The sequence below is a fragment of the Macaca nemestrina genome, chromosome 16 (assembly GCF_043159975.1).
Source record: "Macaca nemestrina isolate mMacNem1 chromosome 16, mMacNem.hap1, whole genome shotgun sequence".
In the NCBI taxonomy this organism is placed as follows: Eukaryota; Metazoa; Chordata; class Mammalia; order Primates; family Cercopithecidae; genus Macaca; species Macaca nemestrina.
In genome coordinates, this window is record NC_092140.1 from 18,224,261 (window position 1) to 18,250,849 (window position 26,589).

General features: G+C 44.1%; 1 protein-coding gene across 2 annotated transcripts in view; it reads right to left on the reverse strand.

Annotated features, from left to right (window-relative positions):
• Nucleotides 1-26,344, reverse strand: part of LOC105477374 (claudin 10) — a 142,599-nt gene extending 116,255 nt beyond the window's left edge. Inside the window, exon 1 of one of the 2 annotated variants that reach the window (XM_011733860.3) lies at nucleotides 25,950-26,344. In XM_011733860.3, coding sequence (XP_011732162.1) covers nucleotides 25,950-26,106 — 157 coding nt within the window. In that variant the 5' untranslated portion in view covers nucleotides 26,107-26,344. Of the gene's footprint in view, nucleotides 1-25,892 lie in introns of both variants that reach the window. The other variant, XM_011733854.3, reaches the window with a different exon arrangement.
• Between the last annotated feature and the right edge of the window lie 245 nt (nucleotides 26,345-26,589).

The following is a 26,589-nucleotide window of genomic DNA, read 5'->3' on the forward strand; positions in this document are numbered from 1 at the left end:
ACTTTGGAACTGGGTAACAAGCAGAGGTTGGAAGAGTTTGGAGGGCTCAGAAGAAGACAGGAAGATGTAGGAAAGTTTGAAACTTTCTAGAGACTTGTTGAATGACTGTGACCAAAATGCTGACAGTGATATTGACAATGAAATCCAGGCTGAGATGGTCTCAGATGGAGATGAGGATCTTGTTGGGAACTGGAATAAAGGTAACTCTTGCTATGCTTTAGCGAAGAGACTGGAAGCACTTTGCCCCTGCCCTAGAGATCTGTGAAACTTTGAACTTGAGAGAGATGATTTAGGGTATCTGGTGGAAGAAATTTCTAAGAAGCAAAGTGTTCAAGATGTGACTTGGGTGCTCTTAAAAGCATTCAGTTGTATGCATTCACAAAGAGATGATTTGGAATTGGAACTTATATTTAAAAGGGAAGCAGAGCATAAAGTTTAGAAAATTTGCAGCCTGACAATGCAACAGAAAAGAAAACCCCATTTTCTGGGGAGAAATTCAAGCAGGCTGCAAAAATTTGCATAAGTAATAAGGAGCCAAATGCTAATCACCAAGACAATGGAGAAGATGTCTCCAGGGCATGTCAGAGGTCTTCATGGCTGCCCCTTCCATCACAGGCCTGGAGGCCTAGGAGGAAAACTGGTTTCATGGGCCAGATCCAGGGTCTTGCTACTTTGTCCGGTCTCAGGACTTGGTGCCCTGCATCCTAGCCATGGCTAAAATGGGCCAATGTACAGCTCAGACCATTGTTTCAGAGGGTGCAAGTCCCAAGCCTTGGCAGTTTACACATTGTGTTGGGCCTGCAGGTGCACAGAAGTTAATAACTGAGGTTTGAGAACCTCTGCCTAGATTTCAGAGGATGTATGGAAATGCCTGGATGTCCAGGCAGAAGTTTGTGGCAGGGGTGGAGCCCTCATGAAGAACCTCTGCTAGGGTAGTGTGGAAGGGAAAAGTGGGGTCAGAGCCCCCACACAGAGTCCCCACTAGGGCATACAGTAGTGGAGCTATGAGAAGAGGGCCACTGTCCTCCAGACCCCATAATGATAGATCTACTGACAGCTTGCACCATGCACCTGGAAAAGTTGCAGACACTCAATGCCAGCCTGTGAAAGCAGCTGCGAGTGGGGTTGTACCCTGCAATGCCACAGGGGTGGAGCTGCCCAAGGTCATGGGAGACCACCTCTGGCATCAGTGTGACCTGGATGTAAGACATAGAGCCACGGAGATCATTTTGGAGCTCTAAGATTTAATGACTGCCCTGCCAAATCTGGACTTGCATGGGGCCTGAAGCCCGTTTGTTTTGGCCAATTCTCCCATTTGGAACAGGTGTATTTACCCAGTGCTCTTCCCTCATTGCATCTCAGAAGTAACTAACTTGCTTTTGATTTTACCGACTTATAGGCAGAAGGGACTTGCCTTGTCTCAGATGAGACTTTGGACTTGGACTTTTCGGTTAATACTGGAATGAGTTAAGACTTTGGGGAACCATTGGAAAGGCATGATTATGTTTTGAAATGTGAGGACATGAGATTTGGGAGTGGCCAGGGGGAGAATGATGTGGTTTGGCTGTGTCCCCACCCAAAATCTCATCTTGAATTGTAATCCCCATAATCTCCATAATCCCCACGTGTCAAGGGAGAGACCAGGTGGAGGTAACTAAATCATGGGGGCAGTTTCCCCCATGCTGTTCTCATAATAGTGAATTTTCACAAGACCTGATAGTTTTATAAGAGGCTCTTCCCCCTTTACTCAGCACTTCTCCTTCCAGCTGCCTGTGAAGGAGGTGCCTTGCTTCCCCTTCACCTTCCACCATGATTGTAAGTTTCCTGACGGCTTTTCAGTCATGCAGAACCATGAGTCGATTAAACCTCTTTCCTTTATAAATTACCCAGTCTCAAGTATTTCCTTACAGCAATGTGAGAATGAACTAATACAGCTATGATCACCACTGCACTCCAGTCTGGGTCACAGAGCAAAACTTTGTCTCAAAAAACAAAACAACAAGAACAACAAAAACACGAAGGTTATTTCTCCACCTCTTGACTCTGTGTTTGGTTATACGACTTGCTTTGACCAATGGGATGTCACAGACATGATACAATCAGAGGTCTACACAACCACTCATGTGATTGCACTTGTTCTGCTGTACTTTTGCCAAGAAAAAATATGCTCAGGCTAGCCTACTGGTCCTAGGAGGTAGACAGAGCAGAACCAAGTCACCCCAGCCAACCTCATCTAACGTCAGCAAACCCCCATTAGACCCCAAGTGCATGAGTTGAGTCCAGTTGAGATCAGCAAAGCCCAGCCTAGATTAGCTGAACCTCACAGGTGCAAGAAATGAATGTTCATTATTGTTGTTGACCATGAGGCTCTGTGGTTGTCGGTTACATAGCAATTTTCTGACAATAGCTAACTCACATGTTGACTTATTTTCAACATACCCTTATGAGATGACAGAGATTGCTGCAGATATGCCCAGTTCAGTTTTGGCTTCCTTGAGGGTCTTCAAGGAGTACACCCAAGAAACAGGGCAGAAACCATAACTATATACCCAGGCTGCCTCTTCTGTTTGGAAGAGATCCTTATTTGGAAACCATTCATATGATGCCAGGCTAGTGGCAGCCCCAGGGGAACTGAGGGTCAGAAAATAATATCTGATAACTGGGAAGAACTAAGATCATTTCTAGCTGCAGAGTATCTGAAACTCGAGTAGGAAACTAGAGAATGGAACAAACAGTGGTAGCAACAGGGAATCCCCCTATATCAGTATGTGATTCACCAAATACAAGGTCAAACAGATAACCACAACTCCCCTGTCAGTTCCCAAGACTGCACAGAACACAGAGCCCGCGGCACCTTGTTTTGGTCCTCCCTGAGTTTCTACACACCCAGCTTCTCAAAGAAAGAGGCTCCATTTGCATACGAAACAAACTCTGCAATGTAGAAGTTGGCTGTTTCATCTGAAGCAGATTTTGTAAGCTTGTGCAATGGTAAGAATGTAATTTAACTCAACAAATTTTTTTAGTGCACAACAATCCTGAAAACTGGAATAATCTCCAGAGATGTGGATGGACTGGGAATTGGATCTGCCTCCATATGCCAGGGTTAAGACATAGTCCTGCTAAAGAAGCAAGCAAATGCATACATAGCAACAGAGGTGACCAGAAGATGGGTGCAATAAAACGCTTCTGGATCACAGGAACACTTGTGGGACTAGGACACAACAGGAAGGCTGTGGAAGGAAGTGCTTTTGCAGAGGAACATGATGAGTTTGGTTTGGGACCTATGCTATTTACAGCCTGGCAGGGACACTGTCTGTCTTACATATTTGTACATATCAGCTCCATCTTTTTCCTATTTCCCATTCTGCTTCAATCCTGCCTGCAAATTTCAATCTCCCTTGGAGAAAAGACACAAGAACTTGTTTTTCTGTGATCTGCCCTTACAAACCAAGCAAAATGCCTTATGCATAGAAGATGCCTAATGAATGTTTTCATTTTTTTTTTTTTGGTTCGTTTTGTTTTGTTTCATTTGGTGCAGGGTCTCCCTCTGTAGCACAAGCTGGAGTGTAGTTGCATGATGATAGTTCACTGCAGCCTTGAATTCCTAGGCTCAAACAATCCTCCCATCTCAACCTCTTAAGTAACTGAGACTACAGCTGTGCTCCATCATGCCCAGCTAAGTTTTTTTTAAAAGTTTCTGTGGAGACAGGGGTCTTATTATGTTGCCCAAGCTGGTCTCGAACTCCTGGCCTTAAGCAAACCTCCTGCCTCAGCCTCTCAAAGTGCTGAGATTACAAGAGTGAGCCACCATGCTCAGCTGATTTTTGTTGCATGAAGGAATAAATACATATTTGAATATTCTTGGACAGGGGTTTTACCTCTGCTTCCTGGAGTTCCTTAGAGAAAAGTGGGGTGGAATAGGAGAGCAGATATGGGAAAGGGGTTGGGAGATTTGTGGAGACAAGGAACAGACAAGGAATAGGTAAGAAAGCAGTGTTGGCAGAACCCAGGATTAAGATTTTTGGGAAAGTAAAGACAGGGAGTAAAGATGGGAGACGATCTACTTGGATGTGCAGATAGCAAGTGTAGTTTAATACCTACAGGATATGAAATTAAAAGTTTCACCCCAAATGACACACAATTTTATTGTCTCTGGCATCACAATAAATAAAAGCCTCTTTCAGCATTTTTGTACCTGCCTCTGGCCTGATGCAGTCATTTTTATTGCACTGGATGGTATCTGTATTTATTATCAAACCAGGGAATTTCTGCTAAGTCATCTTGAAGTCTAACTTAGCTTGCACAACATGCTGTTTCATAATTAAATTAAAATTGCAGGATATTTTGGATTAGAAGAATCTTCCTTCAGCCAGGCCTGAGTTTAGTAAGGGAGTGTGACCTGTATGAAATAGAATTCCCTCATCCAAAACATCCGGAACATTTCACTGGATTAATTTGTAACTCACTGGGAGATTTTTAGTTCAATTTGCTAAAGATTTTCTGTTTCCATTTCTCTTTTCAATTCAGGTCAATATACAGTTATTCAACTCTTTCATTGAAAATGATATGAAAAGTGTTACTGAGTCCAAAGAATAAAGAAAATGAAAGGTAAAATGCAAGCAAAGGAAGAAATGTAATGAGTGAATAAATAAGTTCATTCGTGAATAAAGAATTTATTCATGAATAAATAAATCCATTCATCCAACAAATGAACTTACAGAACCCTTATTTTTACCATGCACGAAGCTAGGTAAGTACTGTGCAGTGGGGGCAGAACTATAAGCCATAGTTTCTGTTCTCTAGAAATTCAGAATTTTGTTTATTTATTATAGAAAATTTGCTCTTAGACAGTTGAAGTCCAATTTATATTGGTGTTTTAATTCAATCAAAAACTTCACGAAGAAATAAACCATGAACAATTCCCTTATACCTTTAAGAAGACATTACATGCTCTCTGTGGGAAAAGCCTAACAAAATCACTTTTTTGTACTTTGCACCACTGGACAGGATATGTGTGTATTGGCTAGACAGAATCCTGTGGCCACTGGCCAATAGGCTGCAGGAAGAGAATTTTAAAATAGTTTTTTTTTTTTTTCCCCCATTAGAGGCTATAGAAAATAATCCTTGACTGGGCCCGGTAACTCGCCTGTAATCCCAGTGGTGTGATCAAGGCTTACTGTAGCCTCTAACCCCTGGGCTCAAGCAGTCCTCCCACCTCAGCCTCCCAAGTAACTGGGATTACAGGTGTACTCCATCACACCCAGCTAATTTTAAGATTTTTTTGTAGAGACAAGGTCTCACTATGTCGCCCAGGCTGGTCTCCAACTTGTAGCCTCAAGTGATCCTCCTTCCTTGGCCTCCCAAAGTGCTAGGATTATAGGCATGAGCCACCATGCCCAGCCAAAGATATTGTTTTGACTGAACTTGCAGGCCTGTGACTCAAACTTGACTGTGAAGGGGTGGAAGTAGGTGCTACATCTCCCTCAAAATATTCATTTGCATTTAAAAACCAGAAGCTGCCTATAAAGTTGGACAGCATCTTTGCCCTTAGTATATCCTCAGATTCATGAATTTTCATAGGAGTCAAGAAGTTTTCTGAAAGGGTCCAGGACCCTGACAAGGCTCCCACACCCCTCCCTTCATCCTTCCACACTCACACCTCATCCCCTCTGCTGCCTCTCCACTAATCTTCTGTGACAAGGCTGGAGTATACAAAAAGAACACTTTCCTTGGGTGGGGAGAGGGGAGGGGAGCCTGCACCAGAGATTCTGACTCAGCATCAGGCTTGCTTTCCCTCCCTCCCTCTCTCTCTCTTTCGTTCGTTCATTCGTTTTTGAGACAGAGTCTTGCTCTGTCACCCAGGCTGGAGTGCAATGGTGCAATCTCACTGCAACCTCCACCTCCCGGGTTCAAGTGATTCTCCTGCCTCAGCCTCCCAAGTAGCTGAAATTACAGGCATGCACCACCACACCTGGCTAATCTTTGTATTTTTAGTAGAGATGGGATTTCACCAGATTGGCTAGTCTTGAACTCCTGACCTCAGGTGATCCACCCGCTTCGGCCTCCCAAAGTGCTGGGATTACAGGTGTGAGCCACCTCACCTGGCCTGGCCTTCTTTCAATGACTGGGGAGAAGTGCAGGCCTGGCCCAGGGGACACCTGCACTCAAATTATCCTGACTTGGTCAACCTGGTTGTGGGTAGATCTTCTGGCAAACACTTGTCCAAAGGTAAATTGAAATTGTTACCACGCTTGGGACCCTTGGAGAGTGAGAAAAAGGGAAGGTAGATTTAGAGCTGTCAGAAGCCAGCATGGGGGAATGAGATTGAGGGGCAATGTTGGCAGTAAAATCTCAAACTCCCAACCGCAGGTGATCTGCCTGCCTCGGCCTCCCAGAGTGCTGGGATTACAGGCGTGAGCCACCATGCCCAGCAAGGCACTAGAATCTCAAGTGGGAAGAGCTCATATGCAGAAATGTTACTGGGACAGCCATGCCTATGGACCTTTTCTAGAAGCAGTGTTAGCATAAAACATATAATTTTTAATCACTGTGTGTGTGTTTTTTTTTCTTTTTGGGATGGATCTCACTCTGCTGCCCAGGCTGGAGTGCAGTGGTGCAATCGTAGCTCACTGCAATCTCCACCTGCTGGGTTCAAGCGAGTCTCCTGCCTGAGCCTCCCTAGTAGCTGGGATTACAGGCGTGTGCCACCACAACCTGCTAAATTTTTGTATGTTTAGTAGAGATGGGGTTTCACCATGTTGGCCAGGCTGGTCTGGAACTCCTGACCTCATGTGATCTGCCTGTCTCAGTCTCCCAAAGTGCTGGGATTACAGACTTGAGCCATCAGCCTGGCCTGTGCTTGTTTATTTAGAGGTAAGGCTCATGGAATTTGAGGCTGGTGGGTGAGGATGTTGGTGGAATGATAGCCCAGCCCACTCCTGCTAACAAGAGAGTGGGTTCTCCCGACAGACAAGAGCAGGTAGGAGAAGAGGAGATAATTACAAATATTGCTAGGGAAGAGATGTTTAGGGAGGGGACTCCTGGAAAAGTCTGGAGTTTCTGCCTAGATTTCATGTGAATTGGGGCATAAATGTAAAGATAATAGCATTTGTTCCCATAGGCTGGTATATTACAGAGAATAACTTTTACAAAAATAAAATTAAAAGTATGAGATATCAGAGAGGTTAAAAAGTAAAAAACAAAAACAAAAACGAAACCCATTACATGCTGATTAAGGGAAGAATCAAGGTTTATCAATAGGAAGGCAAGACCTGTATACTGAAGTTAATAATAAAAGGTAATTACAAATATTTTAAGAAACACACTATTTGCAATATTTGAGTTGGGGAATGTGAGTGTGGTTGGAGACAGAGGAAGTAACAGAAAGTCCTGACAGGAAAACAAGTTCAGATAGGAAATAATTTATTGTTAGAAAATTATTTCCACTTCTCATCTTAACCATTTGAGTCAAAGGAAAATAGAGTAAGACACATGAAAGAACAACTATTTCCAGACCAATCATCCTCAGACACATTTTATAAAAGAGATAACCCAAATGGTACCAGGCTATCTCGAGAAGGTTATGGCTAGTAATTTAGTCTGCTCTCAGTGAATGGTACTTTATGTTTACCTTGCACTTTTACTAAGTTGCTCATAACATTCAGAAACTGGAGCCCTCACATAAATGTCCACGCGACCCAGTCACTTTTCTGAATCCAGCAGCTGAAGAGCTGGAAAGTTCTTTTTCTGCTGACTGTGGTCATGCATGACTGGATAATTTATGGGCAAGACCAACAACCACATCCATATCTCAAATTCATTAATGACCAAGAGAGGGACTCAACCCAGAATCACTCAGAGGATGAAAGTCCTCAGGGAAGGAGTCTGTTCAAATAATCAGAGGCTTTTTAAAAATAAAAATAATAATAAATTATGATTTTTCTCAGCAGCACCTTTCAAATACAGGGAGGGCTGTTTCTTACTGCCCAAAGACAACATTTTGAAGGGTGCCTGAGATTTTTCATGTTAATATCTATATGAAAGGACCAGATGTGATCATAAAATGAAGGAAAACGTGAGCAGGGAGAAAATTAGGGGTTAAGAAAATGTCCCAAATTTCAAAAGGGTACATTTTGGAAATTGCCATTGATAACAATTGGTAGCTTTGATAATAACATTGATAGCTTGGTAGCAAACGATAGGAAAATTCGAGAACAGATCATTAAAGAGATGGTGTTTGAACCTTAGAGATAAAAGGGGCTCCTGTTGAGAACCAGGGTGAGCCTCTAAGAGCAAGAGATGTGTATTAAATGCTTTCTCTTTTGAAAAGTTTGCTAGGATGCTTTGAAACATCTATCACACTGTGCTTTGGACAAGAAGGTTGAAGTTGGGCTGATAACCATTCCAACAGACTTGGTAACGACACCAAGGAAGGTGAACCTGGAAAGTCTCCATGCCCTGTGGTCTGCTGCTTGCTCTCACTCATTCAACTCAACAAATGGTTCTGCACTAACTCAACATACATGGATACAGCCTGGATTTTATGCAGGGTGCTCTTCCAGGCAAGGGATAGAAAGAAGTTGTTGGATCCCCGTCTTCACAGGGCTTAAAATGTAGTGGTGACAAAGGACAAGTGCACAAGTAACCACAATGCAAGGCAGAGTAGCAAAGCCACAAGAAAAGAAGTACCACCTGTGCGCGGAGGCTTGCGCCTCTAGTCCCAGCTACTAGGGAGGCTGAAGCAGGAGGATAGCTTGAGCCCAGGAGTTGGAGGCTGCAGTGAGCTGTGATTGTGCCACTGCACCCTAGCCTGGGTGACAGAGCAAGACCATGTCTCTAAAAACAAAAGAGAAGTACCAAGTGCCAGGGGGACCTCGAAGACAAAGGTCCCTTCTAGCTAGAAGATTAAAAAGCCTTTGCATAAGAGATGTCATTGGTGGTGCAGCTTAAAGGAAGAGAGAGATGTGGAGCGATAAGAAGGTGTTTGCCACAAACGGCATGAGCAGAGGCACAGAGAAGGGAGAAGCTCATCTCAAAGTCCAGTCTGAGAAGCAGGAGGACTGAAAAGGACAGTCAGGGCTGTTGTGATGCATTCTTCCTGCCAGGAATTGGACATTTCTGGGCGTCCTTGATGGGTGATAGGACGTTGGGACTCAATAATTATACAGTCTCACATTTGAATCCTGCCACGGCCACCACCTTAGCCATGACACTGAGAAAATTATGGCCCTTCTCCAAGCTCTATGAAGTGACCTCACCTGCAAAACGGGCATGGGTAAAGCTCCTAGTACAAAAGCTCACTCTGGGAACCAAGCGAGGTCACAGTTACAGCGGTGCATGCACAGAGGAAATGCTCTCAATGCAGCTCAACAAAGCCCAGGTTTAAACTGGAGGAAGCTCTGCCTTTGGGGGTCTCATCTGTAGCCTTGATTCGAGCAAGTAGAACGGCGAATAGATTTCTTTTTACTATTTGACCACAATCTAAACTTAGCAGGGAGAGCCTTGATGCTGAGCCCAGGTAGACAATAACCTGAGCTAGAGACAGAGCGAAGCTCCCTCCAGGGAGAATGGGAGGGGTGACCATCAGATTTGACAGGACTTGGCATTGGCCGGGCGTGCAGTCTGAAGCAGCAGCAGGTGGGCCTTACGTGCTACAGGTGTCTAACCTGGGTGACCAGCTGAATGGAGAAGCAGGCAAGTCAAAGGGGACTGTGAGGAAGACACATGGCAAAGAACATGGAATTCGAAAGCAGGGAGCTTGGCGAGAGCCTGGGATCAGCGCTCTGGGAAAAGAGAGGAGAAGAGAAATGTGCTGCCACCCTCCCGGATTCAGACATCTCAGAGCAACATGAGAAAAATGGGGGAGGGCTCTTAATCCCTGCAGGGTTCCCACAGAGACCCAGAGGGAATGTGCAGAAGGGTTTTAGGTGATGCCAAACTGGGAGAGTAGCTAACACAAACACTGTAACAAAGTCTGGTTTCAAAGCAGTCTTGAAAAGCTAGAATTGTCAGTTAGAGCAAACAACAAAAGCGAACTCATATATTAACTTTCACATAAGGCAGATTCTGCTATTATCTTCATTTTACAGATAAGAAAACTGACACACAAGGCCAGGTGCAGTAGCTCATGCCTGTAATCCCAGCACTTTGGAAGGCCAAGGTGGGAGAATTGCTTCAGGCCAGGGGTTCAAGACCTACCTGGGCAACATAGGGAGAACCCTGTCTCTACAAAAACATTTAAAAATTAGCCAGCACGGTGGTGTGCACCTATAGTCCCAGCTACTCAGAGGCTAAGGCAGGAGGATCCCTTGAGCCCAGGAGTTCAATGTTACAATGAGCTATGATCACACCACTGCACCCCAGCCTAGATGCCAGAGCAAGACCCTGTCTCTAAAAATAATAAAAAAAGAAAACTGAGTGGCCAGGTGCAGTAGCTCACGCCTGTAATCCCAGCACTTTGGGAGGCAGAGGCGGGCGAATCATTTGAGGTCAGGAGTTCAAGACCATTCTGGCCAATATGATGAAACCCTGTCTCTACTAAAAATACAAAAATTAGCTGGGTGTGGTGGTGCATGCCTGTAATCCCAGCTACTCGGGAGGCAGAGGCAGAAGAATCGCTTGAACCTGGGAAATAAAGTTTGCAGTGAGCTGAGGTCACGCCACTGCACTCCAGCCTGGGCGACAGAGCGAGATTAAAATAAATAAATAAATAAATGAAAAAAAAAAAAACCGGAACACACAGAGAGGTTAAGTCACTAGGTTGGTAGTCCAGCTAGTAGCAGCAGACCTGGGATTTCAACAGGATGTCAGGCTTCGAGGTCTGTGGTCTGGAAGGAATGAAGGAGGGAAATGGATCATTATGGAGTATTTATAATTTGTCAGACTCCAAATTTCTCCCAAGGGAGTCCTTAGGAAGCTGGGAGACTTGGAAGGAGGTAAGATGATTTAAAGCATGGCTTAGTGGGACAGGGCATGGTAGCTCACGCCTGTAATCTCGGCACGTTGGGAAGCCCAGGCAGGCGGATTACTTGAGGTCAGGAGTTTGGGACCAGCCTGGCCAGCATGGTGAAACCCTCATCTGTAGTAAAAATACAAAAATTAGCTGGGCAGGGTGGCGTGTGCCTATAATCCCAGCTACTCAAGAGGCTGAGGACCGAGAATCGCTTGAACCCGGGAGGTGGAGGCTGCACTGAGCCGAGATCACGCCACTGAACTCCAGACTGGGCGACAGAAAGAGACTCCGCCTCAAAATTAATATAATATAATATAATATAATATAATATAATTAATATGGCTTAGTGGACAAAGATGATGATGTGATGGAAGGTCACTTCTAGGCACCCCATAGGCCTGTGAGAGCCATCTGGGGAGGCAGGAGCTAACTTTTCTGTACTTACCCCTGCCCCGATATGAATGACTTCTGAGCATAGTGTGGATAAGCAGCCATCCCCAGCTGTTTTTGTTCAGGGGGTCACATTCCTCACCGTCTGTGAAAATCTTGGTCCCTAAGTCTTTCTTTCCCTCTGAAGACTATGCGTGTGATATGTATGAGGTGTCTGCAAGGTTCATAGTGTATGTATATGTATGTAGTTAGGTGTGGAGCTTGCATTGTTGTATTCGGGTCAATGGGTGTCTGTGTGTGTGGTGCCTGCCTGTATGGTGAATGCACATCTGTGTGTATGTGCTGACTGGTGTGTATTTTTCTGTGTGTGTGTGTGTGTGTAGTGTGTAGAGGTGTCTGCATGGTAAGAGATTGTGTGTATGAGTAGTTAGCTGTAGAACCTGCCTGGCATATGCGTGTGCATGTGTGTGCCTGTGTGGTGTGGGCAGTCTAGTGTACGTTTATTTCACAATACTAGATGGAATTGGAGCAAAAGCTGGATAGCTTAGCACCTGTGCAAAGGAAGATCAGCCCACCTCTCCCAAGAGGGCTCACCGAAGGCACAGGAAGCAGAGGCAGAAAGAGCCTGGCAAGGGAGAGGCTGCACGGCTGCACCCCCGCAGGGACCCCCGCAGGGCAGCTTTGAGGCTGCAGGTGGGATGGGAAGACTCCTGGGGAGGACTTTCTCGGGCTCCACACCTGCTGTCCCGGACACTCCTGACTTGAAGCTGGAATAGAGGGAGCCACTAGGATAACATGCGTATTTTTCCAGGTGAAAAAATGGATACACACACATACACACACACACACGCACACACGTGCCCTCCCCCTTCTCATTTTCTCCCAAATTCTCACAGCTAGGAGCCATGCTTTGACAGTTCTTCCCGAGGTGTGGGGTAAGAGAAAGCAAGTCCTGGTAAAGGAGCTGAAGCAGGGAGGCAAAGGAGAGGCACTGGGGATCAGGCAGATCAATGATGTCCAGAGCATAATGTTCAGGACAGGCACTGGGGCAGAACTGAGCCACCAGGCATGCTGGAGTTGGGGGATGGGACCCGTCGTAAGGCAGATCTACCACCTGGAACCAGACATCAGTCGCCAGGAAAAAAGTGACAGGTCTGCGGTCCAGGTTTAAACAGGAGAGTGGGCAGCAGCTGACCTCCAGGAGCTGGAAGGCTGAGCAAAGTGGCACAAACACAGAGCCAAGGCGCAGCGTCAAGAAAGGACCTCGGCCACTGCAGCAGCGTCAGTTTAGTGGGGACGTTTGTAGGAGTCCTCCAGTGCAGGCTGAAATCCCCTGATATGACTGGCTCAAGGCTTGCTGGTGGAAATGAAGGAGAACATCTGGCGGTAGTAAGATAAGAAGAAAATTGTCTTCCATTTCCCCCTGCCCACCTCACAAATGTCCACATTCTGTGTTCTGGAGAAAATCAGCCTCCCAGTAGGATGGCGGGTCCGTTTTTATGCATGGACTATATTTGGTGAGTATAAACTAAAAATATCAACCCAAGGAAATTTAGTTAAAGGCAGGACTTGTTCTCTTGTATCCCCCCGCCCCCACCATCACTCTGTGCCTGGATTTAGAAGTAGTCATCCCTTCTCCCAGAAAAGGTTAGATGGCACACACTATGGGCTTCTTAGCACCCTTCCAGATATCAGCTAGAGATGGAGAGCTACGTATTTCTTATATTAATTATATTAACTTTTTTTTTTTTTTTTGAGACAGAGTCTCGCTCTGTTGCCCAGGCTGGAGTGCAGTGGCACGATCTCGGTTCACTGCAACCTCTGCCTCCTGGGTTCAAGCGATTCTCCTGCCTCAGCCTCCCGAATACCTGGGATTACAGGTGCCTGCCACCATGCCAGGCTAATTTTTGTATTTTTAGAAGAGGCGGAGTTTCACCATGTTGGCCAGGCTGGTCTCAGACTCCTGACCTCAGGTGATCCTCCCGCCTTGGCCTCCCAAAGTGCTGGGATTACAGGCATGAGCCACTGTGTCCAGACTTCTTATATTAATTCTAACATTGATTAACATATAGGTTTAAATAGAATGGTATTAACATAACATATATAACGTTTACTGCTTCAATTCCTGGTCCCTTCTAGGCTGTGAACATCTAAGGGCAGAGATGAGGTATTTTTATTGCTGTATTCCAAGTTATCTAGCACAGAGCTTGGCAGCTGTTCAAAACTACTGAAGTCAATACACAAATCAGAGACATAGATTTTTAAATATTTGTGTTTATTTGTACATGTGCACAGAATCTCAGACCTCTCACACTGGAAATTGCTTGGGAGATTACCTCGTCTACCTTCCCAGCCAGTGCAGGAAGGGGTTCTACAGCCTCTTAGAAGACTACCGTCAACCTCCTCTGGAAACTTCTAGCCAGGTCTCTGTGAGACAGCCTGTCCCATTGCAGGGCAACTCTGATAGAAATGACTTCTTCAAAGTGATCCTAAACCAGACTCTCTAGAAACATCTACTCAATATCTTCTCCCACTCTGTGCCCTATATATTTGTTTCCGTTTCTTCCACGTGAAACAAATGGCCATGAGAAGTGATTTCAAAACCTCTCATCCTCCTAGTCACCCTCCTCTAGAATCAATTAATTGGTTTATGTTCATGTCCCTTAAAATATATGGTGTGTAAGACTAGAACTATGCAATTTGACTACAGAGTAGTTGGGGACTATTACCCGTCTCACTTTGTTATTCCTGTGCTATTAATGTCACCTACAATTGCATTAATCTTTGTAGCTATCACATTTTCCTCTTGATTTGTATTAGACATCTAAAAAGCACAGTTAAAAAAAAAAAAAAACTCAGTCAAGCTAATCTGTCTCACTGTCTACAATTGGTTTTTCAAGGCCAAACCCCATTAAGTTAAGAAACTGACTGATTGAGATCTTGGTACGTATTGGAAAACACCGCAGGAGAAGGAACTAGAGGTTACGTTGGGACCAGCTTTCTCTATCCCACTGCCCATCAAGTTTCCTGGCAGGAATCCTTGGAGATATCCTTGACCCCTCTCATTCCTTACAAGTCACCAAGACTCAACAATTCTGCCTCCAAATATCTTCCTTTGTATTCCCGCTGCTATGCCCTTTGCTCAGATTCTAACACGTTAAGTGCAAATCCCAAGGGTTTCAATGTTTCAATAGCTTTCAGCTTCTTCCAGACAAAGTCTGGATCCCTTTGGAGGGCTTAAAGGTCTCTTTGGGCACTTCTGTTATCGACATCTGCAGCCAGATGCTCTCCCTCCCTCTGTGCACATCTTAGGTATCAGCCATTCCAGTTATGTGCTTCCTGTTCCTGCACGCACTTGCCTTCCTCCCGCTTTTAGGTCTTTGCTTGTATGTCCCAGGCATTGCTCTAGACGCTGTATGCAAATTCACGCATTCAGTCCTCACCATCATCCTCTGAAGTAGATAATATTCCCATTTAACAGACAGGAGTGCTCAGGCCAGGCATGGTGGCTCCTGTCTGTAATCCCAGCACTTTGGGAGGCCGAGGCAGGCGGATCACCTGAGGTCAGGAGTTCGAGACCAGCCTGATCAACAAGATGAAACACTGTCTCTACTAAAAACAGAAAAATTAGCCAGGAATGGTGGTGCACATCTGTGCTGAGGCACGAGAATCGCTTGAATCCAGGAGGAGCAGGTGGCAGTGAGCTGAGATAGCACCACTGCACTCCTGTCTGTGTGACAGAGACTCTGTAAAAAAAAAAAAAAAAGAAAAGAAAAAAGAAAACTAAACTAAAACAAAAAATAGATGAGGGAGCTCAAATGTTAAGCATTCTTCCCAGAAACATGCAGTTAATGATTTTTGCAGCTGGATGAGTCCCTCAGCCTAAAATGCCCTCCTTTCCTCAGCAAACTTCTTGTCAAACTTCTGCCCATCTTTCAAGACAGTACAAGCCTCAGCTCTTTGGGAAGACTGCCTCCCTCTGAACTTAACCGTCCAATAACATTTAGCATTCGGGGCTAATTGCTAAATGGTTGCTTTACTCCCAACAGCATATATCTGAAGACCTGCCCCTGTCCTGTTCCTCCCTGAGTCCTCAGAGCCTATATTCTGCACTAGGAATCCACTGAATGATTTACCAAATTATCATCCTTCGGTAATCAACTTTTCCTGCAATGCACATAAAAATCTGTCAAAAGTTTAATTGTAGACCTGCTGGCTTCTGAAAATCAAGTCAATTATCCCAAGTTCATTTAGGAGCAGTGGCGCTTCGTATAATGCACATTACCTACATATGCACAGGCGCAGGAAGGTTTTAAATGACTAAGCCCAGCACACCATTTGCTCAGAAGATGTTCCTCAAGTACATCTCCTTTAGGATACCATTTAGTCTATGAGGTGCGAGGAAAGCTGTGCAGTGGAGACAGCCAGATGGGCAATGGGCAGGGAGAGGAGTTATGAACCTTGTGAAAGATAAACCTGAACCTTTTCTATGCTACATGTTCACCAGGAGAAAATCAGAGACGTATGAAGTCTTAAAGGAGTGGGGGACAGCAAAATCCATGCCTTGCTGTCCTACAGTCCAAACACCACCAAGGGCTCTGGTATCTATGCTGTATTAACTCTGTTTTCTTGTTTTCTGTATTCTCCATGCTCTGGCATCTGGGGCCTCGCTGACTTGGGGGAAACTGCTCCTCCAACCCAAGGGCTAGCCAGTTATTACAGATAGTAAATGACTCCCTACAAGCACATCTTTCATAAGCAAACCAACCATCCCAAAGACCACACCCCCAACTACCTCCTTTCCCAAGTGTTTACCCATTAAGCAGGTATTTCCTTGCCCTAATCACCCCAGGGTGGCAACCAGACAACTTGGGACTCCTACAACTTGGGACGCCTACACTCCAGAGCCTGCTGAAAGGATTAAAACGAGCCAATCCTAAACCTGCTTAGTTTTCCCAGCCTGGCTTATTCCTTCCCACAAAAATCACAACAAGGACTCACGAACATGAGTTTCCCACCCAGCTCCTGAATGACCCTGGTTCTTCCCTGCGTGGCCCCGCATGCCATGCCGTGTCTCCCACTTCTCGGGATCGACGAGTATAAAACTTCTTTCCTGACAGTCATTTCCATGTCTGTGCATCTTACTATACCCGATTAAAACAAATCCCCAGTTCATTTTAAACACAGGTTAGTCTACATCATAGAATAAGATTCTTTTCCTTAACCTTCCCCACAAGCTTTTGAAGCGTGTAACTAGACATCATTATTGTCAACAACATCATCATCATCGTTATACTACAGCTAAGAAAGGGAAACAAGGGCAAATGCCAGGGATTCACCGAAGGTCCACAAAACATGGCCAAGCTGGGACTTAAACACAAATTTGGGGGCTAGTACCAGATGCTGGCCGTTTCCCCAAAAAGATTTGAAGAAGCCCATAGGAAGTTAGAAATATGGTCCCCAGTGAACCTCAGTTGCTTCGTATATAAAATGGAGACTACAGAGTATCTTTCTTCTGGAGAACTATGACAATGTATGTGAAAGCACTTTGTAAAACACACTGTATACATGCATTTAAAAACCAGTGACTTCATGTTACATGATTAAAGTCATCAATGAATAACATGACGGCTAACTTATGATCGTGACAGCTGCTCATGATGTAAAGTATTTTACATTATCATTTCATTTAACCCTGACAACAACCCTATGAGTTGATTTAATAATCATTAATTCATAATTAGTATTACTACCTCCATTTGCAAATGAGAAGATTGAGTCTATGAGAAGTTAAGTAATGTGCTCGAGTTTGCACTGTTAGCTCCGTGTGGAGCTATGATTCAAACCCATATATTAAACTGTCTGTCCCAAAGTTTTTCCCTGCCCTCAGAACTAAGAATACTCAAGTAAACATTTGCTCTTTTTGGCTGCCCGGCATACCAAACACACCCTAAGCCTGGAGGAGCCCTGCCTTCCCCTGTGGAGCCCAAAGGGAGCCTTTTCTCCCCATTCTGAGCTATTACAATGTGTGATTGACACAAGGAATAGATCCATGTCTTTAGTGAGAAGTTGACATCGAAATGCAAGGTGGTCTTGCCTCATACAAAATAGCAAATCTTAAGGGCAAACTATAGTCCAATATCCTTCACATCATGAGCACAATATCCTTCACATCATGAAAAATATGACATAGGGCACGCGGCAAAGGAGCAAAGGCATGCTTCTATCAGGGTTTGCGTTCCAAGAGGCAGCTACTGCAGTCCTGGTTGGAAACAAATGGATACAGCAGAGTAATAGCCACCTTCCTACAGCTGAGATGTGACCTTTCAAGGCATTGAAAGAGATATTCATGGACATAATTGCCACTGTTTATGGAGAGCCTTATTTGTGTCTGGTACTACATACGACACTTTACCTGTGTTATTTGTTGGTTGTTTTTTGCTTTTTTGAGACAGGGTCTCACTCTGTCACCCAAGCTAGAGTGAAGAGGCTCAATCACAGCTCACTGCAGCCTTGTCCTCCCTGGCTCAGGTGATCCTCCCACCTCAGCCTCCTGAGTAGCTGGGACCATAGGTGCCCACCATCACGGCCGCCTAATTTTTGTATTTTTTTGTAGAGACAGGGTTTCACCATGTTGCCCAGGCTGGTCTCAAACTTCTGCACTCAAGCGATCCGCCTGGCTTCGTCTCCCAAAGTGCTAGGATTACAGGCATGAGCCACCATGCCTGGCCATATGTGTCTTATTTAATCACCACTTAACAGGAAAGCACACTGAAGCTCAGAGGGATTAAGACCCGTTAGTAAATGTTACGTCCATCAGATTCCTAAGACCAAACTCCAGGCAAAGATTTCTCAAACATTTAATGTGCATAGAAGACACCTGGAGATCTTATAAAATTGCAGATTCTGATTCAATAGGTCTGTAGTGGGGCCTGAGATTCTGCATTTCAAACAAGCTCCCAGGAGATATAGATGCTGCTGGCTGGTGGACCACATTTCAAGAAGCAATACTCTAAATGTTTGTGCTTCTTAGATACCATCATAAAAAATATTCATGGCAGGCCAGGTGTGGTGGCTCAAGCTTGTAATCCCAGCACTTTGGGAGGCTGAGAGAGGAGGATTGCTTGAAGCCAGGAGTTTGAGATAAACTTGGGCAACACAGTGAGATTCCCATCTCACTGTGTCCAGCTAATGTGAAAATTAGCTGGACGGTTGGCATGTACCTGTAGTCCCAGCTACTCAGGAGGATGAGATGGGAGGATTGCTTAAACCCAGGAAGTTGAGCTGTGATCACGCCACTGCACCCCAGCCTGGGAGACACAGCAAGACCCTGTCTCAAAAAGGAAAGAAAAGACCACAAAAACAAATCCATGGCTCTTTTACTTGTTCTAAGCACTTCCCTAGGACGCTCTCCCTTTTCTAGAGCTTGGTGACATGAGAAGAGATTCCCTCTGCAATATAAATGTCAGAATTTAACTCAATGAACAATTTCTCCTTCCATTTATTCAATCCACACACCTTTGCTGAGTGCCTTCTAAGCCAGACATAGCGTAGGTATGGGGGAGACCAGGATAAATGAGATAAGGTCCTGGCCTCTAAGACAGGAGCTATGGGTGGAGACAAGATATCTTAAAAAGTGTCTGATGCTTCCATGAAAGAACAGCCTGCAGCACACTGCCTTAGGATCCCCAGTCCAATCGTCCACTGCTATGGCAACTGAGGTCAGTCTGACCACTCCAGCGCCATCTTCACCACTGTAAGGCTAGGGCACTTTTCAGCATTGTGCCTTCTAACCATATTGATACAGAGACAATTTTACAGTGGCTCAACCTGTCCAGATTCTACTGCAAAAGTCCAATTCACCTACCTTGGGTTATGACTGTGTCAGTACACATATAATATTATGCCCCCGTTTGTTGGAACAGAAACATGTTGAATGTTTCTTGGACTTCACCCAGGCTGGAATGCAGCAGTGCAATATCAGCTCACTGCAGTCCCAACCTCCCCAGTTCAAGCAATCCTCTCACCTCAGCCTCCCAAGTAGTTGGAACTACAGATGTGTGCTGCCATGCTTGGCTATGTTTAAATGTTTTTTTTTGTAGGGACAGGGTCTCCCTCTGTTGCCCAGGCTGGTCTTGAACACCTTGGCTCAAGTGACCCTCCTGCCTCAGTCTCCCGAAATACTGGGATTATAAGCATGAGCCACCACACCCAGCTTCTTTATACTTTTAAATAATTTTATATGCATTTGGGACATAGCATAAAAACTAATCTGAAATTAAATTTAAGTTTATTTAATGAAACTTAGTTTCAGAAAGCAGCATGAGGATCTTAGCGAATGGAAAGGTAAGTGTTATCCAAGGGTGCAGTTATCTATTAAAAGTATTAATATTGGCCAGGCTCAATGGCTCATGCCTGTAATCCCAGCACTTTGGGAGGCCGAAGTGGGTGGATCACAAGGTCAGGAGTTTGAGACCAGCCTGGCCAAGATAGTGAAATCCCATCTCTACTAAAAATACAAAAATTAGCCGGGCATGGTGGCACGAGCCTGTAGTCCCAGCTCCTTGGGAGGCTGAGGCAGGAGAATCACTTGAACCCGGGAGGCAGAGGTTGTGGTGAGTTGAGATCACGCCACTGCACTCCAGCCTGGGTAACAGAGCGAGACTCTCTCTCAAAAAAAAAAGAAAAGTGTTAATATTTTGGAGGCATCTAACTTATTAATTTTCCCTCACTGACATAGTAATTCATTTTCATTTATTAATTATTATTGTTTGATATTTACTATTATTATTTAATCATGGACTAAGGCACTGCTATGTTGTGACTCTTTGTGTACCCCCAAATTTATATGTGGAAATCCTAACCCCCAAAATGATGGTATTCATAGGTGGAGCCCTTTGGGAGGTGATTAGGTCAGGAAGACACAGCCCTCATGAATAGGATTAGTGCTGTTATAAAAGAGGCCCCAGAGGCCGGGCACGGTGGCTCATGCCTGTAATCCCAGCATTTTGGGAGGCTGAGGCAGACAGATCTCTTGAGGACAGGATTTTGAGACCAACCTGGACAACCGGGCAAAACTCTGTCTCTATTAAAAATACAAAAAATTAGCTGGGTGTGATGGTGGACGCCTGTAGTCCCCGCTACTTGGGAGGCGGAAGCAGGAGAATCACTTAACCTGGGAGGCAGAGGTTGAGACTGTACTCCAACCTGGGCAATACAGCAAGACTCAGTCTCAAAATAGTAATAAAAATAATAATAAAATAAAATAAAAAAGAGGTCTCAGAGAGCTGCCGTGCCCCTTCCACCACGTGAGGATGCAGTGAGAAGGTGCCATCTATGGGCCCTCGCCATGCACTGAATCTGCCAGTGTCTCGATTTAGGACTTCACAGCCTCCAGAACTATGAGAAATAAGTTTCTGGTGTTAATGAATTACCCAGTTTACAGTGTTTTGTTATTGCAGCCTGAGTGGACTAACACAGGCATACATTCTAACTAGCAAGAAGTCTAAAGTGATGACATCAGATGGCTCCCAGCTGTTCCCTAGATGTGACTAAACCCCCAGAAAACCCTCTTTCTCTAGCAAGTAGCATTCCTTGCGATGGAGTCTTGCTCTGTCACCCAGGCTGGAGTGCAGCTCGATCTTGGCTCACTGCAACCTCTGCCTCCTGGGTTCAAGTGATTCTCCTGCCTCATCCTCCCAAATAGCGGGGACTACAGGTACCCACCACCACGCCTGGCTAATGTTTGTATTTTTAGTAGAGACAGGGTTTCACCAAGTTGGTCAGGCTGGTCTTGAACTCCTGACCTCAGGTGATCCACCTGCCTCGGCCTCCCAAAGTGCTGGGATTACAAGCATGAGCCACCATGCCTGGCCTCTTTACCCCCATTTTTATGGCATGGCCGAATAAGGGAGTGGGGAGAGAGGTGAAGCAGCTGCAAAGTGAGGAGAGAAGGCTCACAATCCTGTAGACAGCCAGCATCATTTGACTGCAGCTTCCAGATGACTGTTTGGTTTCATTCCACTGAAATCCTGGCACTTTTACTTGGGTCTTGTGGTCATTTAAGGTCATTTAAACCTATCTCAACCCAGATGCAGAGAAGACTGTAAACAGTCAGGAACACAGGAAGCTGGTCAAGATAATAGATAAGGCAGGTGGCGGGGAAGGCCGTGGCAGGGCACGGTGGCTCATGCCTGTAACCCCAGCACTCTGGGAGGCCTAGGCTGGAGGATCACTGGAACCCAGGAGTTTGAGACCACCCCGGGCAACATCGCAAGACCCTGTCTTTACCATGTCCAGCAAATTTTGTTTATAAATACAATTATAAACAAAATTATAATTACTTATAAGTAAAATTAGCCGGGCATGGTGGCACGTGCCTGTAGTCCCAGCTCCTCAGGAGGCTGCGATGGGAGGATCACTTGGGCTCAGGAAGTCAAGGCTGAAGTGAGCTATGATCATGCCACTGCACTCCAGCCTGGGTGACAGAGTGAGACACTGTCTTAAAAAACAAAAATTAAAAACAGAAGGAAAGACCTTAATCCCATGAGCAACTATAACCATTATAATAGAGGATAGTTTTATGGCTATAATTCTTTGGGAAACTTCTACTGCCAGGTGGCCAAGCACTGTGAAGTTCTCGAATTGAACTTCAGGTTGAAAGATATCTGAAGGAACTCTTGGAGACCCGTTCTCTTAATTTAAGGATGAGGCACAGAAGGTGTCATTGCTGAAGTCAAAGTCTCATAGCAAGTCATAAAGGAGGCAGAATGCGAGGCTCAGTCTGCTGAGTCATAATCCAGTGACCTTCCTTCGGGTTGCCTGTACAAATTTCTTCACTCGCTCCTCAATTCAGCACAGTCCAGCCTTCCTCCAGGAATACAATTTTGCCCTCATCGTGAACCATCTGTAGTCTCACTCATTATTTGGCTTATTCAGTCATTTTGCAGCTCTATATCTGGAACCCAGCATGTGCCAGGGGCACGACAGGAACATGACAGATCCAGCCCCTGTCCCAAGGTGATCATGATTTGCTTCAATTTCTCACTGCAGCCACGCTTCGGGGATTCAGTCTTCCCCCTCAAAAAGAACTGCTTCTCTCCCTACTATGAGAGATGCTTTACTTTCACAGTGAAAGCATTCCTATTAATGTTGCTATGAGAGAAAAACAAAACACAACAAAACAGGAGACCTAGTTTATGGTAGACTTAGTGTCTAAAGATAGTGAATTGGCTTTGGATTTTAATCAAGCTTTCAGGCTGTAATAAGAATTGAATTGCAGGTGTCCCTATGGTTTATTTCACAGAATGACAGTTGAAGGTGGCCTCTGTATTTTTTTACAATAGCTATAAATGCTGCTCACCCAAAAAGCTGTTTGCTAACATCAACTTTTTAAGGGATGTAGTCACTATTAATCCAAATGAAGCCCTAAAAAGCTGTGGCTACACTGGAGCATTCAAGAGGGTTAGCTATGAGAAGGTATGACTCCAGCAATGAAGTTATATAATCAGCAAGAAAAAAAAAAAAATACAACCCCGACAGCTTAGAAAGATTTTCTGCTGTTCTTTCTTAGAGGAGGTTTAATCTGGCCTAAGTCTAAGAAGATTTGTCTCAAATTGACAATGCAGGCTTAAATAGTTTATTATTTTAAAAGGTGATATAGCCATTTTCATTCTTCATTGACTTCTGAGTTCTTTTCTCAATTTGTAATTATTGCGACGTTGGAGAGATTATTGGCATAGATAGCTTTTCCAATTCCCTCATTGTTATGTTTTCAAATAGGAATAAAAGAAAAGCAACCAGCAATGACTCCATGGGAAAGGAAATCCAAATGTGTGAATCCCTGTTTCCTTTGGAAATAAGAATCAGTGTTTCTGACATTGAAAACAGATTTCTGCAGCAAAGTGTATCATTTACAAAGATTGTGACTCAGGATGAAGAAGGTAGAGAGATTATATTAATTTAATTGTACTTGTTCTTGGGGAAGCATTGTCAGTGGGTGAGATTTTCAAACTACCTACGCGCAGGGGATACAGGAGATACAGAATAAATTATTTTTACAATCAATAAGCAAAGTTAACTTTAAAAATAAAGTTTTGGCCAGGGTGGTGGCTCATGCTTATAATCCCAGCACGTTAGGCGGACAAGGCAGTAAGATTGCTTGAACCCAGGAGTTCAAGACCAGCCTAGGTAACATAGTGAGACTTCATCTCTACAAAAACCTTTAAAAATTAGCCAAGTGTGGCGGCATGTGCCTATACTCCCAGCTACTTGGGAGGCTGAGGTGGGAGGATCACTTGAACCTGGGAGGTGGAGGTGGTAGTGAGCTGAGATTGCACCACCACTGCGCTCCAACCAGGGCAACAAAGCAAGGTTCTGTCTCAAAAACAATAAATACAAACTAAGAAGGTTTTAAGGGTGAGAGATATCTGGACCATCATAAATGCTAGTAATAAAATTCCTAACTCTGTGATGATGTGTTTGGGGAAGTAGCAAGTTGAAGTCATGTAAAGTGTACCATGGTTCTTTAACCCACTTTGAAACTAAAGTTGAACACATATTTCCAATAACTGGGTTTCATTAAGAAATACAGAATGAAACATATTAAGGTAATTTTCTTTCTTTCTTTCTGTTTCTTTTTGGCCTGAGGAAGTACAGGAATTTAGGATCAAGTATGGTTTACCAATGACATTTTAAAATGAGGCCGGGCACGGTGGCTCAGGCCTATCATCTCGGCATTTTGGGAGTCAGAGACAGGTGAATCTCTTGAGCTCAGGAGTTCGAGACCACCCTTGGCAACACAGGGAGACCCCATCTCAAAATATATATATATAAAATAATTGAACATATAAAAGATGAACCCAATTAAAAACAAACAGACTTACCACATGCCATCTCTTCTACCTGATTCCTAAGGTGAAAAAGGGCCAAGGGGGGCCCCTGGAGAAAGAACGACTATAAGACGTGCAGAGTGACAACAGGGTCTCCACACACACTCTTCTTTCCCTTTAAAAATTCCCCCCTTTCTAGGCAGTGTTCTATAGCAGAAGGAACAGTGTTGAAATACCCCAAAATAAGTTTAGAAGTTGAGTCTGAAGAGAGACACAGCATGGATTCCTCAAATGGGTACCTCGGAAAGTCCATGTTATTTCAGGGCCTAACTGAGGCATCCATGCTTGAATATTTCTTTTGATTGTCATTAGAAATCTCCTGGATTTAGTTAAGTATTCTCTCTTTATCCCCTGGCACTCGCTGTAGACTAATGATGTGCATACTTGACACAAAATCTCCTAACACATTTTGCTTCAGTAACTTCCTAGTTAAAATTTTATTTCATTTTCTTTACTGGGGCCAAGGTACAGTTTTACTATTTGACTGTGAAAAGTCTGTATTTTACCAAAAAACAAGGAGCAATTTTTAAGATAATAAACCCACAACTTGTTGCAGATTTGTAAATGTATCAAATGTGCAGAAAGCAGAGGCAGATAGTAATTCTCATAATGACATGAAAGCAAATGACAATTGTTTCCCTGAAGGCATCCTGGAGTATGAAAATGTCCTTAAAAAATACATGTTCCCTCTTCGAGATATGTACACTTGTGATAGAATTTCTAATATGCACAACGATGAAAACTTGCCCCATGTATTTTTAAAACAAATAAATAAAACCAGGTAACCAAAGGGGAAAGTAAACAGCATTTTCTTTCACTTAACTGCTTTCAAACTTTTCTTGCTGTTATTTTATCATTCAATATGGTTTTTTTGTTTTGTTTTGTTTTATATCTAGGCTGTGACAAACATTAAAAAAAAAACATGGAAACCCCTCTGAAAATAGAATTCCTTCCTTTGTTATCAGGAATCTAGGATAAAGTAGATGTAAGGAGACATATGGATTACCTTACAGGCCTTTTGGAATACCCAATGTGACTCCAAAGGAAAGAGTGGAAGTGGCTGCATTGTTTTAAAAGCCAGTTTCAATTTGCCATCATTTGCCAGTTCCAATCTATCAATGGCATATTCCATATATATGTGTGTGCATGTATATGTGTATATACATTCATATAGATACCTGTGTGTTATATATGTGTATGTATAGATACACATGTGTGCATATATATACACATATAGATACCTCTGTGTGTGTGTGTGTGTGTATATATATATAGAGAGAGAGAGGAAGAGAGACAAGTTTAAATCAATGAGAACGTTTCCTATATGGAGGTGATGACCCCTCAAGATTCCTCCATGACTCAAGGCAAATTGAAACTGACTTTTAAAACAATCTAATCACTTCCACTCTTCCCTCTGGAGTCACACTTGGTATTCCAAAAGCCCCGTAAGGTTATTCTTACATCTCCTTTGTCAAATAAATAAATAATGTCATTCTTTCAGCCCATACTCATACACCCCATCCTTCCTAGGCAAATCGTGGCACTGTGATTAAGCACTCAGTCTTCAGAGAGTTAACAACCAGCCATAGACAGCTACTTCAGCACAGTTGGAGGGGGAAAGTACATTTTACCTCCACCCCAAACAAAGCCATTATATTTACCTGCTACTTTGAAGATAGTAAAATGCGGTCGGCAATGGAAAGAACCCAACGCGTTACCTGCGCAGTTCATCCATAGACCCTGGTAAACCCAAGTGGCTGTTATCACCGAGGAGGCTCGCGTGGTCACTTTCCACTCATTGGACGTGGTAGCAGCAACGAGAGCTCCAAACCCTCCGACACCAGACACCAGAGCCCAGATCTGCGCCCTGGACATGTCGCGCCGCCTTCGCCAGTGACACTGTCCGGACAGAACGCTTTGGTGGTCTAGGCATGCAGCTGATAGAGAACACTTTGACAAGCGTCACAGCCAGCGGATGTGGGTAGGTGAGAGCGTTTCATGCTCGGATGGCCTGAGGAAGTACAGGAATTTAGGATCAAGTATGGTTTACCAAAGACATTTTAAAGATGGCCTGAAAGAGTCGTTCTGATTTTCTACACGGATATTTATTAAAATTTCGTAGATGAATTTTAAGGGTTTTGATTTCGCAGATCTTTTTTAACTTGCCACCATAGTTAATGCTTAATTTTCTGTTAGCCTGAAGCTTAACGAACCGTGCAACTACCAGATATTACAAAGTACAAATTATACAGTAACAGTTAAGGCTTATTTGATCAATTGCTTTAGTCTCACCTGCTTTTGAATCTTTACATAATTGAATCATATTGTAGAAATTCTCCTATAACCTATTTTTTTTTC